This window comes from Pelodiscus sinensis, chromosome 22 (assembly GCF_049634645.1).
Source record: "Pelodiscus sinensis isolate JC-2024 chromosome 22, ASM4963464v1, whole genome shotgun sequence".
Lineage (NCBI taxonomy): Eukaryota > Metazoa > Chordata > Testudines > Trionychidae > Pelodiscus > Pelodiscus sinensis.
The window spans coordinates 24366854-24382606 of record NC_134732.1 but is presented as its reverse complement, the minus strand read 5'-3'; the positions used below and the strand labels follow the sequence as shown (position 1 = coordinate 24382606).

At 45.7% G+C, this 15753-nt stretch overlaps 1 protein-coding gene across 1 annotated transcript in view; it reads left to right on the top strand.

Annotated features, from left to right (window-relative positions):
• Positions 1-1996: 1996 nt before the first annotated feature.
• The window catches only part of PSMB7 (proteasome 20S subunit beta 7), a 38908-nt gene continuing 25151 nt past the window's right edge, over positions 1997-15753 (top strand). The window contains exons 1-5 of the mRNA XM_075905663.1: positions 1997-2153; positions 2539-2632; positions 3665-3762; positions 4405-4545; positions 4989-5104. Of these exons, the coding sequence (XP_075761778.1) occupies positions 2092-2153; positions 2539-2632; positions 3665-3762; positions 4405-4545; positions 4989-5104 (511 nt within the window). The 5' untranslated portion in view covers positions 1997-2091. The remainder of the gene's footprint in view (positions 2154-2538; positions 2633-3664; positions 3763-4404; positions 4546-4988; positions 5105-15753) is intronic.

Here is a 15753-nt window from a genome sequence, read left to right as displayed (position 1 = left end):
CATCGAGTCCAGTCCCCCGCCCTCATGGTAGGACCAAGCATCATCTAGATCGGTGTTTCTTAAACTTTTTAAGACCGAGGAACACCAAACAATTTTTTTTTTTAAATGGGGAACACCAAGGATTTCTTTGTTAAGGAAAAAAAAAAAAAAGCCCCCAGGGAAAAGTTGTTGAGAAAAAAAAAAAGAGGCTTGTCCCTTTGCATTCTGTTCTCTCTGCAGCACACCTCCGACTGCCTCACAGCACACCAGTGTGCCGCAGAATGCACTTTAGGAAATGCTGGTCTAGATCATCCATGATAGATGTCTATCTAACCTGCTCTTAAATATCTCCAGTGATGGAGCTTCTACAACCTCCCTAAGCAATTTATTCCAGTGATGGATGCAGGCACTTAATTTTACTACCATAAACCAATCCCATTGATTTTAATGAGGCCACTCAGGGTAACGAAGCTAAGCACTAGCAGGGATCAGAGTGTTAGTCTGTAACATATCACACCTATCACAGGCATACATCTCAGATGACATTTCTTGGGAAAATGTCTTATCTGTTATTGGTTGTGGGTTTTTGTTTTTGGAGTTGGAATAATGCATGATCAGGGCTCGACAAACTGTGGTGAGAACTACTCACCAGCCCCGTACCATGTATGCACCAGATTGGCACTGTGCATGCGCCGGAGCGACCGGCTGAAATCTACAAACAGCGGTTTGTTGAGCCCTGCGCATGATTGATGTATTCAATGACTTTCATCTTTTCTCCCTTCTAGTTCTCTTCTCCTCTCCCACAAGTCTATAAACCCGTGGTGTGCAACACGCTAGCCATTAGCCACGTGTGGCTATTTGGCCAGTCAAGTGTGGCTAGGTGGCTTTACATTTTTTAGATTTACAGTTTCAGAATAATGTGGCTAGTTTGCCATAGCAGTAGCTGCTATACTGGCTACTGCTCCAGAACTAGTTGGACACCATGGCCATAAACGGACTGAAATTTTCTCAAATATACTTATCACTCTTGGTCTACCATGCATGGAAAAGTGTTACACTGAGACCCTTTGGCAAGCAAAATGTGGGCTGTGTTGACTGGAGGAAGCCACATGAGCTGCCACTGGCTCCTTAATGCAGAGCTGGGGAAACATTTTTGGGTCAGGGACTGCTGACCCACTAAAAAAATCAGTTGGGGGTGGCACACAAGTGAGAAGCAAAACCCACCTCATTGATGTGGACTGAGGTTCCCTACATTCCCCTCGCACTCCAGAACCTGGCGTGGAGTGGGGGGGGGGGGGGGGGCTAGCAGATTTTGTTAGGGACGTGAAGGACTAGTTGACTATCTGCTAAGCAAATACTTATTGAATACTCAACAGGCAAGGTGATTAGTCGTTTCCCTGCAGCGGGGGAGGGGGTACTTCGAAGCAGCAGTGCCATGTGGAGCCTGGGGCCAGACCATGGGCTCCCTGCAGCACTGCTGCTTTAAAATCCCGTGAAAAGCCCAGTGGGGGGTGTGGGATGGAGGGGAGCTGGGGTGGGATGTGCTGGAGAGGGTGGAGGGGAATTGGGGTGTGTGTATGTGAGGGGGTGGGGTGGAGTTAGAGGGTGGTGAGGGGTGGGGGGGTTGGGTGGTGTGTGTGGGGGGGGAGTGGGGTGGCGGTGGTGGGGGGAGTTGGAGGAGTCTGGGGGGGTTGGTGTGTGGGGGGGGAAGCTGGGGGGTCTGGGGGGAGGGAGTTGGGGGGTGTTTGGAGGAGAGTGGAGGGGTGGGGGCAGTTGGAGGAGTCTGGGGGGGTTGGTGTGGGGGGGGGAAGCTGCGGGGTCTGGGGGGAGGGAGTTGGGGGTGTTTGGAGGGGTGGGGGGGAGTTGGGGGGGTCTTAGGCTGCCCACCCCGGCTTAGGCCCAAGTAACACCCGGGAGGGGGAGGGGGAGGGGCGGCCCATCTCTCCCGCGCGCCGGACACGCGCCCGGGGACCCGCCCCCAGCTGCGCGAGGGGGCGGGGCCGCCTCAGGCCCGGGGAGGGCGGTGACCCGGAAGCGCCGCGGGTGACCCGGAAGCGGCGGCCCGCGCTCGCTGAGTCACGCGGCGCCCCGGCAGCACCACCCGGCGGCAAGATGGCGGCGGTGTCGGTGCTGCAGGCTCCGAGCGGCGGCTTCGGCTTCGGCAACTGCGCGCGGTGAGGGCCGGGCCGGGCCGGGCCGGGCCCCGTGACTCGGGGGAGGCGGCTGGGGGAGCTCGGCCTGCGGAGCCTGGCACAGCCCGGGGGGGTCAGCCTAGGGCGGGGGGGGGGCAGGTGCGTGTGTGTGTGAGGGAGGGGGGTTGCTGGGGGGCGGGGCCAGGCGTGGGGGGGGTTGAGGGGTTACTAGGGCGGGGCCCAGGTGTGTGTGTGAGGGGGAGGGGGGTTGCTGGGGGTCTGCAGGGGGGAGGGGCCAGCTGTGTCGGGGGAAGGAGAGTGGCTGGGGGGGCGGGCAGTTCAGCCGTAGGCGGGAGGGGATGACAGCCTGGCTTGTGGGGATGCTCTATCTGCCTCATTCTCCCTTTTGGTCCTCTGGTGGTTCCAGGAATGCACTCCTGGATGTAGAGTTTGCCAAGAAAGGTTTTCGGCTCCCTGCAGCCCGGAAGACTGGCACCACAATTGCTGGCGTTGTGTTCAAGGTGAGGCAAAAAAAGGATGATATATAGCATCGTCCGCTTTCGTGACCTGTTGACTGTTCCTTCAGGTGGCAAGAGACATTGTAGCAATGCATACCATATGAAACCTAGGTGGAGAATAACATGAAGTCTTATCTACAGGAGGTCCCTGACTTGCGCTGTGATCGGTTCCAGGGAAGCATCGCAAGTCGGGGGTGTCATAACTCGAACTCTCAATTACAATAGGTGCCGTGCGCCTGTCGTAAATGCGGGCCAAGAATGTAAGTCGGGGGGTTCAGGCCCCTTCCGTACTTACAAAATTGGTTGTAAGTGCAGGGAGTCAGAACTCAGGCGGTCGCATCTCGGGGGGCCTCCTGTATTCAGTTAAGGTCTACTATCCAGACAGTCATCACTTGAAAGTTCCAGAAATGGCCTCCTCAGCTAACATTGCTTGCTGGGCGCGGCATCTTGTCCACTGCCGACTTTGTCATCTCTCTTCACTCAAAAGTAGGGATGTAAAATCCCTTTTAATCAGTTAACCGGTTAAACACTATGTTTAACCAGTTAACTGCTAAAATGGGGGTGGACGTTGGGGCTGGAGCGGCCTTAGGCTGGAGTTCACTCCTCCCTCCATCCCCTGCAGTATGGTGCATCAGTCCTAGCTGGAAGGGCAAGTCCCCGCCTGCATTGGGTAGGTGGCTGCTCCAGCCTGGTGGAGCTGCCAGGTGATGTTTACTAGTTAACCATTCACACATTCCTACTCAAAAACTCTGTTTAGTACACTTGCTCTTTCCTGTTACATTGCTGTATATTTGGTGTTATGGGAACTTGTGTTTAAAAAAAGAAAAGACTCCATCATCATCAATTACAAATTCTTCTACAGCCTAGTCTTTACCATTTTCTCTCTGTGAGGGTACATTATTGTTGTAAGAATTGTAGGCAGTGACAGTGGTTACTGTTATTGAATGAGACAGACTACTCTAAATGAGCAATAAAATAATGCATTTTTTCTAGATCTTGACAAATTTTTGATTAAGTATCTCTTCTTTTCTGTAGGATGGCATAGTCCTTGGAGCAGATACAAGAGCAACTGAGGGGATGGTTGTTGCTGACAAGAACTGTTCAAAAATACACTTCATTTCTCCCAATATCTAGTACGTATTAAAACTGCCAGTGTTACAGAAAGTAAAGTTTAATTTTAGTGTTGATTCTTGTAAACTATGCACCTTATTGCTAATGCCACACAATGAGAACTTTGAAATGGTAGTTAATTTCACCAGTATTGTAGTTTGGTTTTTCTGGTGGTCATTCATGCCAGACAATAAAAATAGGCAAATTTGCATCACAGTTAGTATCCTGTCAGTTTCATTTTTCCTCCTATGCCAGCATAAGGCTGTAATGATTGGGTTGAAATAACTCCAAGAGTGTATCTAAGTAGGAAGCAGTGACACGTCACTCTACAGTTGCTAGTGAAGGACCTTTTTGTGCAGATGCCTGTTAACTCTGAATGCATGTGAGCCGTCTTTGTATACTACAAGGGACAGGAAACTATAACTCTTATTGGATTTGATTAAATCAAAGCAAATTGAGGAGATGATAATAATCTGGCACATTAAATAATTTTAATTTTCCCTGTCTGAATAGCCAGTTTCTACCTTTGTAGTGGCATGGCCTTTTTACACTTCATGGAAGTTTAAAGCCAGTTCTACTTCTAGTGACCAAAAGAACAGGGACGTTAATTAAAAACAAAGGTTTAAGAGTTTTTAACTTGGTAACTTGCCAAAAATGTTTTCCAGTTGTTGTGGTGCTGGGACAGCTGCAGATACTGATATGACAACTCAGCTGATCTCTTCCAATCTTGAGCTCCATTCCTTGTCTACTGGACGGCTTCCGAGAGTTGTCACAGCTAATAGAATGCTCAAACAGATGCTTTTCAGGTAACTCTATGCGTTCACTTTTATGTTAAACACAGACACTGGGTATAACTGGGAAATACGCTCTTTTAAGTTAAATGTTAGTTTACCCTGAAGGAGACTGTGTTCATTATCAGGATTTTATAAACTATTCCCTGGTTCACCTGACCTTAAGGGAATGGGATAGAAATGAATATCTAAATTGTTAGTATATAAAGTAAAAATAACTGTGTGGCTTCAAAACAAAGGGCAGATCAAATAAGGTGGCTGTATTTAATATTGGCTAATGGTTAAGACTGGCATGTTTTTGAAAGATGCACATTTAGATTATTACGCATGGAGAAACAACCTGTTATAATAATGAAAAAATACTTTAGTTTTCAGAATGCATGTATTATGTTAGAGTGAAACACAGTTTATCCTTTTATTCTGAATGCCTGTATTCATGTTTGCACATTGTCCATCAGGTACCAGGGTTACATTGGTGCTGCTCTGGTTTTAGGGGGAGTAGATGTCTCTGGACCCCACCTCTACAGCATCTATCCTCATGGATCAACTGACAAATTGCCCTTTGTTACTATGGGTGAGTAATGTAGCTTTACTTGGGAAGACAGTAGTAACAGTGTCTGCTAACTGAAATGCCTGTAGTTGTATTTCATACAAATTTAAATTCTCTGACTCATAAGTGGTGATGAGAGTTCAGCATTAAAGGCAGAATTTTACCTGCCTCTGTAAGCTATGGATGGTTTTGTTCCTTCCAATTACATTTCAAAACCACTTCTGTAACTTCTCATGCCCCAATAATATGGACAGTTGTGGGAGAACTGGTGTTAGATACATGGATTCCTTAGCAGACTCCACACTTTGACTCTTTACTCTTCTTATTTACTGGCCATTTGAAGTAAAGCTCCCCTAGCTCTTTTTGTAAGAGTTGGGTTACTAACCCTGTGTCTTGCCCAAATTCCAGCTTGGGTAACTACATTCTCTCTCATGTTTGTTTCCCTGGTGGTTTCATGCTTCGCTCTGTGTCTGAAATGGTTGTGAAGTATTTTCTTTATGCTGCAAAATAGCAGTTGTATCCCACTCCATAGAAGTGGCAGCATTTCAGTGGTGAGTGAAGTATTTTCTGTGGAGCTTTTTGCCTGTCTTGATATGGTAAAGGTTTAATTAATGTGAGTTTCTCAGTATGGTAGGGAACAGAAATTCCCAGTCTCTTCCTCAGTGTTCACTGTAGCCTCTAGTATCAGTAACTGACGTTGTAGACTGCTACTTCAAATCATTCAACTGCTACTACCTTGAGACTCTTCAATCCTGCTGCGTAATCTACCCTTTCATAGTATTTTTCTGCAACTGCAGAATGAGAGGTACATTTAATTGCATTTTAGATGGGCCCTCGTAATTTCTTTCTAAGCTGTTTAGTTATTGGCTTAGGCTGATGTAGGCAGTTTTATTCAAATGCCATACACCATCTCACGCTCTGGTCTTCATAACATCTCATGTTTTTTCCTCTTGCTTTTCAAAATTCACTTTTCCCACAGACTTCTGTTCCTGGGGTGTCTGCTCTTCTCCTCTTATCTTGTACCAATATCTAGTTTAATATCAAATCTTATAGAGCATTGAGGACCACATGAAAGAAAAAATTCAATAGGTTTTTATAAAACATACACTGGAAGTATCTAATACATAGAGCCCTGCAGTTTAACATATGTGGTGTATGTGAGCAAAATACATGTCAATTGTTCAACTTTTGTGTTTCCTCTTTGGAGCAGCACAACACAAATCATTGTGCACGCTGGCTGACTGTCTGTCTTTTAGGAAAAAAAAACACTGCTCCTATCCTGTGATTCTGCCTCCTAGAGGTGTAGGAGGCAAGTACAGAGCTTATTGCCCTTGTAACTCGATTTTGCCTACTACCAAGAAGCATGAGTGCAATCATAAAAAGGAATTTGAGTTCCTTCTAACTTTCAGACCCTTTTAAATGAAGTTTCTGAACAAAATATAAATGTCTCCATGGAGTATGCTTGGAGGTCACTTATCACAGAGCATAGAATCTGTGTCCTAGAGGCTTGTCATTCTCTCTCCACCAGTGTTCATACTTCACGTCTAAGCATAGCTTTTCTGCAGTAATTGTACAGGTTTGCCTTTAAACTAAAACTGAATGTTTCAGAAAGAACCTGGAGGAATACTCAGTTTGTGTCCACATTTAATACTGATAGGATCTCCCTGGTCCAGCACCCAAGCGGTCCCGAACCGTGGAGTTTGCCAGACCAGGGAAAGTCACGGTTCCACTCCCAGCTGTTGGTCCTACTCCCTGCCACTAGCCATGCTGGACCCTGAACCTGGCCAGCTAGGGCTTCCTGTTCCAGCAATATTGCTGGACCAGAGAGTTCTGGATGTTAGAGATTCAACCTGTATCCTTTATTTTGATTGACCTCTTTCTCTGAAGACAAATGCTTGAACAGTCATGTGAAATGAAAACTTTCTGGGGTATCCACATTTGAATTCTTTGATTCTTCAAACATCTAAAGACATGTGGAAAATGCTGCCCTCTATGAAATGTTCCAATTCAGCTTGGGAACTTAGAACATTCGCAGATGGTATGCTACACTCCACTGTTATTAAAATAGTAGGAATTGCAACCAGTGAGGAGTAGTAGAGAAGCTAATGCAAAATTCTTCATAATTCCATTGTTCAGGAAAGTGATCTGATGGCAAGAGTTGGGCTCCTCAGTAGAATTGGGCAATCAAACTTTTGTCCGAAAGGGATTGCACCTGCCAGCTGGTGAGGGCCAAACATGGCTTCCACAAAGTTACAGTGACTTCAGATACTCATGGTTAACATGAAAGATGCCTTTTCAGCTGACCAGATTACAGTGAATCTTTGCTAGCTATTATCTTTGCTAGACATGTTAAAGGGACACTCTCAATTTAAAATTCACACGTGAACTTGGACATTCTGTCCCTACTATTGTTACAATAGGTCAGATTGCTGCATTTGAAACATGAGAGAGGTACTCTTAACTTTTCAGTTGGGTCTTTGGTGCACTTGATAATGCTGTATTTCATGTGTCTAGTCAGTCTTTGTTTCCTCATGTAATGTGTGACCATTGAAGATATATTTGAACTTTAAAAGAACAAAGGTGAATTTGGATGTGGGCTACTTGATAAGTTACTAATTTGCCTTCAGATGCGCTCTTGCCAGTGGAATTATAAAATGAAGTAATAGGTATTCTTTCACTTACCATTTCTGTAGTTAGTGCTCACCTAGGGCCACGTTTTTGGTCATTGTAAATTACTGGGATTGCATGATATCTCCACTCCAGCTATTGCCTCCACGTTAATCAGATGAATAATTTTAAAATTTTAAAGAAATCCCTTGTAGACATTGTTTTCTTAATTCTCTATTAATTAACTTTTTTTTGCTAGGCAGATGTAAGCATTCATTTACAGCTTCTTGGGGGCTATCTCCAGCTCTTGGGTTGTTGACACTTCTTGTAGGAGCAGTGGTAAAAGTGGATCAGAGTCTGAACTTGCTAGTTTATCCTCTACAGGATTTCAATATGACTAGAATTATTTTTAAAGGAACAGTTATCTGGAAACTAGGGCATTAGACAATCTGGGAATACTAACTTACAGAATAAACATTATGCCCCCTCAGGGAAGCCTGGGGATATCTATCCAAGTCATCTAGATAAGATTTTATCTCTCGGTACATTGATCAATTTTTTAATTATTCAGACATGTCCAGAGGACTCCTATGTTCAGAATCCTGTATAATTTAACAAGCTCTCTGACTTGCAGGTGAGCCATAATGACTGACGATAACCTTTGTAGTTTTGTTACAGGAAGGAAAGTAGCATAGAAATATCACTGAAGGTAAAGCCACAGAAATTGCAGTAGCTCAGAATTTCACCCATTCTCTCCTAAGTGAGCATTTATAGCAGGAGTGTCAAACTCTTTCTTTAGAAAGAGCTGAATTCTATTTCAAATGATGGTCTGTGGAATAAATTTAGGACTGCTGGGTCACCTGTACCCACAGCAGACAAGGAGTGACATTAACAGGAGAGTTGCACAAAGTTCTAATACAGAAACTATGGCCTCTAGCCGGTAATTAAAAGTTTTGTCGTCCTTATTTAAATTGTAGTCTTATAAATAAGTAATGAAATGCAAATTATTTGTACAGTGACATGATTGGACTTTATAGTTAATTCTCATCTGAACATTAATGTAGCTGGGCATGTTGACGTTGCCAGAGCCATTATTGCAGGCTGTCTGTAGACTCAGGAAATCAACTTTTCATCATTTGACTCTTGACTTATTTTGGAGGTTGAGGACTTTTAAATGAAAGTGTACGTTCTGCAGAATCTGAATGTAATGTGCACATAAGTAGATCAAATGGGCTGGATCTGTCCTGTTGGCCAGGAGTGTGACACGCCGATTAACAAAGTATTTACATTTGTTCTTATCTCTAGTATGATTACTGTCATTCTAAGAGTCTCAAATGGAGAAAGCTGAACTGAAATTAAGGGTAGGTTACTTATTGCTCTCTACATAGGCGCTTCTTGACAGATTCCTCAGATTAGTCATATAAAATGCTCTTTTTATTGTAAATTGTTCGAAGTTTTGAAGGGCTATCTTGAGTAATATTTTCCATTTAGTTAGAATACCTTAAAATGGCTTCCATGACAGCTGGAAATTGGATGACTCTTGTTGCTGCTGACTCAAACCCCAATGGCCAAGGATCCTGCTTCTCTAAAACACAGAACCAAAACACTGGATCCCTGACGTTTTCCTGGAGGCCAGGGATAGCACCTCAGTCGAGGACAAGTGTTATAACACTTTAGGATATTTACTCTAACCCACGGCTCTCCCTTCCCCACCTATCAGTTCCTCAGTTATAACTTGCCCAGAATGCCACATTATTGAATAGATGGACTGATAAAATAGATGTTTACTAGAGGTTGTGGTTAATGGAGCGCTTTTTTACCAATCTATTTGACCCTCATGCCATCCTCTTTCCTCCCTTCCCTCTCCCATGCTACTCCCCTGCTGAATTCACAGGCATAATAGGGCTATTTTTATTGGCATTGTAGCGTTCTGCTTAATTTGTTAATCTGAAGAACAGGACAGAAGAATGTCTTTTATTGACTAGATTATAAAAACATTTCTGGAGTCTGCCGAGAGTGTGTCTTTGAGGAGAGTCTGGAGACACAATGTGATAATGAGCTGTACAATTCATCATTACTTTTGTGTAATTTTAATTTTGTTTTTCATGTGACTAAAAGCTAGACATTCTAAACTCCTTTGTGTACGTGATTTCAGACCGCGCTGATGCCTCTCTCAAATGTTAGTGCGAGTGGGCTTCTCATTAGGGCCTGAGAGATATATTCATCCATTTGCAAGTGCTTGAAAGTCTGTGGCCTTTAAGAACTGATTTAATATATTAAACAAAGAGCTAATGCATTTAAAAAAAACTAACATCTAACACATCCCCATTTATAACACACATCCTTTAGCAGTTAGGGTTTTAAATGCCTTTTAGGTTGCTAACGGAAAACACAGTAAATTAACAGGATTGTTCAGTTTGTAATGTGAATGCTGATTAATTTACAGATATTCTGCAAATATGGCATTAGACCAATAGATGGTGCCATTACCTTAGAAACTGGTAAATTGTTTGTTTAGAATATAAAATTAATGAAGCCGTTGTGTTGTAAGTGATGTCATGATCCAGTCTAGCTCTTGATAGATCTAAATTAGTATAAAAATTGGATTGTGTATTTTAGAATGTACGGTAAAACTAGTATATTACCAAATATAAAACCAAAAATGACTTCCTAATGCAAGTAGGTAGTGCTTGCTTAGTGAACCAATGGTGTAAGAATACAATCTGCTTTTATCAACATGGTTTCTTTTGGAACTTTTGCTTTAAAAACTTTTAAAGTCTGGTATTTCTCTAGGCACAATTCACAGATTTTGACTAAAGAAGATCAGCTAGCAGCAGCAGTTCATATAAGTTGTACCTGGAGTTCTAGCCATGTTAGTCTTTTGCTTAAACTTCCATTTCATTTTCTGCTGTACCAAGTCTGTTTTGTTTAAAAGCCTAAGCAAAAAGTCATGTCCAGTTGACCAAAGAACATCTTGTATCCTGCCATATGCAGCAGCAGATGTGCTGTTTCTACCCCAGTCTGGTCCACATTGTGCACACAGGTTCCCACCTTAATTAAAAGAATTGGTTAAAGCTTGATTAGCAGCAGTGTTTTAATCTGCATATTAGGGATTGCAGTGCTGCCGTGGCCTTCCGAAAGAAGCGGTGGTGGGATACAAGAGCCTTGGCAGGAAATGGGAGATGTGGTTGGTGTGGGATGGGCTGCTTTTAAGCAGGAGAGAGAGAATGGCAAGGGTAGTGGTACTTGTACAGCTCTTGGGTGTGAAACTTGGAGATAATGGGCTGGAACTTAGATATCTCCTTACAAACCCAAGACATGTATTAGTATTTGAAAAATGCCACTGTGTAAATCAAGGCTGTGTATTTGAAACCAAGCTTAGGCTGCATCAACTGATGGTTCCGTACCAGGAAGAGGTAGATGGTTTGCAGATAGGTTCCATTATATAGGGGTTGGTTCACTGAGTCAGAGCTGTATAATGATTGTAATGAAGATAGCTTTACCCTTCTCCTTAAAGCTATATCTGGCGTTTAAGGGTTTTTTGTTATTTAACTCCTAATTTTTAAAAAAGGTTTGTCACACTTAATGCCAAAGAATATTTTCAAAATACAAATTAGTACAATAAACCGGTACTTTCTTTGGTCATCCATGGATAGCTTTGCTTCAGGGCAAAATGGATTTTTCTGTAGTGAGTTGTAAAAATGCTTTTGTCGATGAATACAGTGTTTTCCTTTGCACTGGGTTTAAAAGATACTACTCAGTGCTTACTCAGGAGTGAAAGCGTCAAATTAAACTGTTTATGCTGACAAAGGACAAATATGGATTTCAGCAAACTATGCAAGATTGTCTGATTGCTTGTCTTGTCTAGGAAAGCTTCTAGCCAAGCCTTATAATGAAATGCATGCATAAAATTAAACCGCTTGAAGTCTGTAGTTCAGCTTTCGAAAGCAGTAAGATATATTCCCGTGGTCTCTAGTGGCTGAACCTAGTCCCTCGGTACCAACATTGTTTTATATTCATAAATCAGCTCTTCATGCATTGGCAATGTCGGCCTGCAGAGCAAACAGTACCACCAAGAGACTAGGCCACTGCGCCAGGAACCAGATTGAAAAATGATCCCAATCGATGGGGCTGTGGAGAGCACTGAATTTTTCCCTAGAACGAGCAGCAAATTGAATAACAATGAGTGTGTGTGAATAAGTGCCCTGTCAGGGAGTCCTGACACTGATGGATTAGAAAGTTCTAAATGTTGCTCTCTCCATGCTGAATACCTCCTCCAGAGTGGCAGGCTGAGGGAGCAAACAGGTCTTTGGGTGCTGGACATGGACTGCTGATGAGCACTTTGAAGCTCTCTGCGGTGAAAGTTCTGCTCAAAAAGATCCAGTTAAACTGGTTTTTAAAAAGCCATTGCAATGCATTATGAAATGGGAGGAGTGGGAGAAGCACATTTGGATTTTCAGGGCAAATACCTTTCATTTTAAAATGAAAGGTGACTGCCAAGACAATTTGATAACTCTGAAGCTATGTAAAGGACAAAGCATGATTTTTTTTTAATGTAGAATTCCATTACAGCAGAGTCTATACCCTTATTGTTACTTGGGAGCCTACAGCTGCGGTTCTCAAACTTTTGGCCCAGGGCCCACCTTGCTCAACTCAAACCTTTCCGCAGACCTCCAGCCAACCACCCATGATGACGAAAAGTGTGTAGGGTGGACTAGGGTTGCAGAGTCCAGGCAGGAGGTAGAGTGGAGGAGCAAGCTGAAGGTGAGGTTGCGGGGTCTGGCAGGAGGTAGGGTGGGGAAGCAGGCTCAGGATGGGGTTGTGGGGGTCTGGCTGGATTTTCGCCAATGGGAGCAGCAGGGAAAGCCTCCAGGTGAGCCATTTCCATTTTTTTATTTCAGAAATGCATTGTTAGGTCACGTCCCTACTAATTACCACAGAGGTGGGGAACCTCAGGCCTGGGGGCTGTAGGTGGCTCCTCCTTGCCTGGATCCGGCCCCCAGGCTCAGGGCTCCCCTGGACCTCCACCGCGGGACTAGAGCACACAAACTCTACTAGCCTGGGCCCCCCAGGCTCTGGTGTGCAAGGGGAATGTTGGAAGTGTCTTTTCAGTTGGGGGCCATGGCCACGCCACTGACGGGTTGTGGCTTCTTTTTTCCCTTCTCAGTTTGGTTGGCCCCCAACTGATTTTTCTGGGGGTCAGCGGCCCCTGACCCAAAAAAGGTTGCCCACCCAAAATTACCAGATTAACGAAACTTTTAGTGCAGATATTATCTCAAATTGACAGTTATTTGTTTAGCTGTTCGGTTAATTACTAATTCTTTAATAATCATCTTCCTAAAATGATGCTTACAGAAAACATTTGCAAGGTTAACTGTGTTTTATGGCCGACAGATCATGAGAAGTGCAATACATTGTACTTTAAATGTATGTTGAGTTTTTACAGGTCTTAAACTAATCATTCATAGAAATAAAAACTGGTTGAATGTGTTAAAAAAAGTCTGACACTGTACTTCTAATATTTACATATCTAGAATTGTTTAGGTCTTTAAATGGATCTGACAATGCATTTTTGAAAAACTTGCTCTTCATTATAAGATTTATTAATTGAGCATGGTAATTATGCAGGTTTCAAATCTCTTAAGAGAGGCGGTTGTGGCTGTGTTGAGCTGAGGAAAGAGATGCTGAGTTACTACAGGCAGTCCCCTAGTTACACGGATCCGACTTAGGTCGGATCCGCAGTTACGAACGGGGTTTTTCTCGCCCCGGAGGATGGGAGTGGCGGGACGCCCAGATGCGCCGCGGTCCCACCGCCCGCGTCCTCCGGGGCGAGAAAAGCTGCTCCGCGTCTCCCTGGTCTGCTGGGGCGGGGGGGGGGGGGGGGCGAGAGCGCAGCTAGTGCTCCCCCACCCCCAGCAGACCAGGCTTTTCTCCGGACGCCTGTGGTAGAGCAGCTGGGGCGCTGCCGGTTGGTCCCGTAGCGCCGCTCTGGGCGCTACGGGACCAACCCGGCAGCACCCCAGCTGCTCTGCCCCAGGCGTCCCCAAGTCAGCCGCTGCTGAAACTGACCAGCGCTGACTACAGGAAGCCCAAGGCAGAGTTGCTCTGCTCCGGGCTTCCTGGAATCAGCCGTTGATCAGTTTCAGCAGCAGCTGACTTGGACGCCTGAGGTTCTTAAGTTGAATCTGTATGTAGGAACTGGCATCCAGATTCAGCCTGTTGAAACTGATCAGCAGCTGATTCCAGGAAGCCCAGGGCAGAGCAACTCTGCCTTGGGCTTCCTGTAGTCAGCTGCTGGTCAGTTTCAGCAGCGGCTGAATCTGGACGCCAGTTCTGACTTACATACAGATTCAACTTAAGAACAAACCTACAGTCCCTATCTTGTACGTAACCTGGGGACTGCCTGTAGTTTAATCAGACATGATTGTAATTAACAGTAATGCGAAAACAAGTATGTAATATTATGTTGAATGTGAGAATAGTTAGTGATTAAATAAACAATTCATTGAATTACCAAGTATGACAATACTCCATTAATTCTTTCAGTGGTTTTGAGGTATAAATTATTGTAATGAATCAAAAGTGTAGCTGTTCAATCAGTGAGGTTGAAACTTAGCTGCTGCTGTTTTATATTGGATGCTGTCTATACAGAGTGGGAGCCAATCTCCAGAAAAAGTCCACATTTGTGTTTGCCAGCTGTAAAAGCAACCTGGCTAACTTGCTAGTTTTGCCCTATCCTATTGTGCTAAGTGTGCAGCTAGAATTTGCCCCTAGTCCTTTTTAGTTTTTCTAGCCAGATTTTCATAAGAAGTTGTGCAGCGGCTACTGTGATGGGTCACAGGACTCTGTACATGGGTGGCATCTCTTCCTAGCCATTCTGGGCACTAGCTCTGCAATGCTGGTGCCCCTTCCTGCGGTTGCACACTGTTACTCCATCTCTCTTGTGGTCTGCAGCCCCCTCATGCTTCATGAGCTACTGCTGCATTGTGACTCAGCCTTCTTGGCATGTTTTCCTTTTCCAGGGCTAGTCCTTCAAAGTTTGTCACTTTCACATTGATACGGGCTGTTATCCACTTTGCTGGTCCCCCTTCCCCCCAGTGGTAGGGAGAGTAATCTGGGTCTGCAAGGCGTGGCCACAAACCAACTGGCGGCCCGGCCCTAGCTCAGGGCGGGGCAGCGAAATGGCGGCCAGGCCCTAGTGCAAGCCGTGGCTGCACACCAGACAGAGTGAGTAAGCCCTAGCCCTGGAGCGGGGCAACCAACACAATAAGCAAAGCCCGGCCCTAACTCAGGCAGAGCAGCAAATGGCGGCCGGGCCCTGACACAAGGCGTGGCCGCAAACAAACACCCAGGTTTGTAAAAGCTCCTAGTGCAGGAGCTGGGCAGGCAGCGCACCTGCAGCAGTGGCGAGGGGGAGACCTGCCACCCGGTGAGTGGATGGCGGGGGAGGGGGGCGCAGGCCCACCCACTCCACTGCCCCCTGGCCCAGGGGCCATGAATGCAGCAGTGCAGCTGCTACTGGCTCAGCAGGGGCTCCCGTCCGCAACTTGCTGGCCTAGGACTGCTCTCAGCCCGTGCTACCCCCTGGGCCACTTCTTGTCTCCCCCTTCGCTGGTACCTGTACCTCCAGCAGGTCCGTCAAGGAGTCGAGGGCGGTGTCATCCCAGCAGGGTCCAGGCGGCCCAAACCAGGCTTCAATGGGTTGGAGCTCTGCAGCGTCCAGCGGGCTCGTCAGGCCCCGGGGTTCAGGCAGCCGTCGGGGTTCAAGCCAGTCCACCGGCTCTGGCAAGCTCTCAGGGTCCCTGTCAGTCTGTAGGTCCTCTGGCTCAGGCAGGACCTTAGGGTCTCTGGGTGTCCACAGGCCTCGGGGCTTAAGCAGGACCTCCGTCTCAGGCAGGTCCTCAAGTTCATCAGGCACCAGCAGAGCCCCGGGTTCCTCTGAGCCAGAGGGTAGCTCTGCTGGCTGGCTTTGCCAGGCCTCAGCAGCCCTGGCAGGGCCATCTTCCCTGGCTGCATGGAAGGCAGCCAGGCCTCAGCCTCCAGGTCAGGGAGCTTGGGGCAGGCCT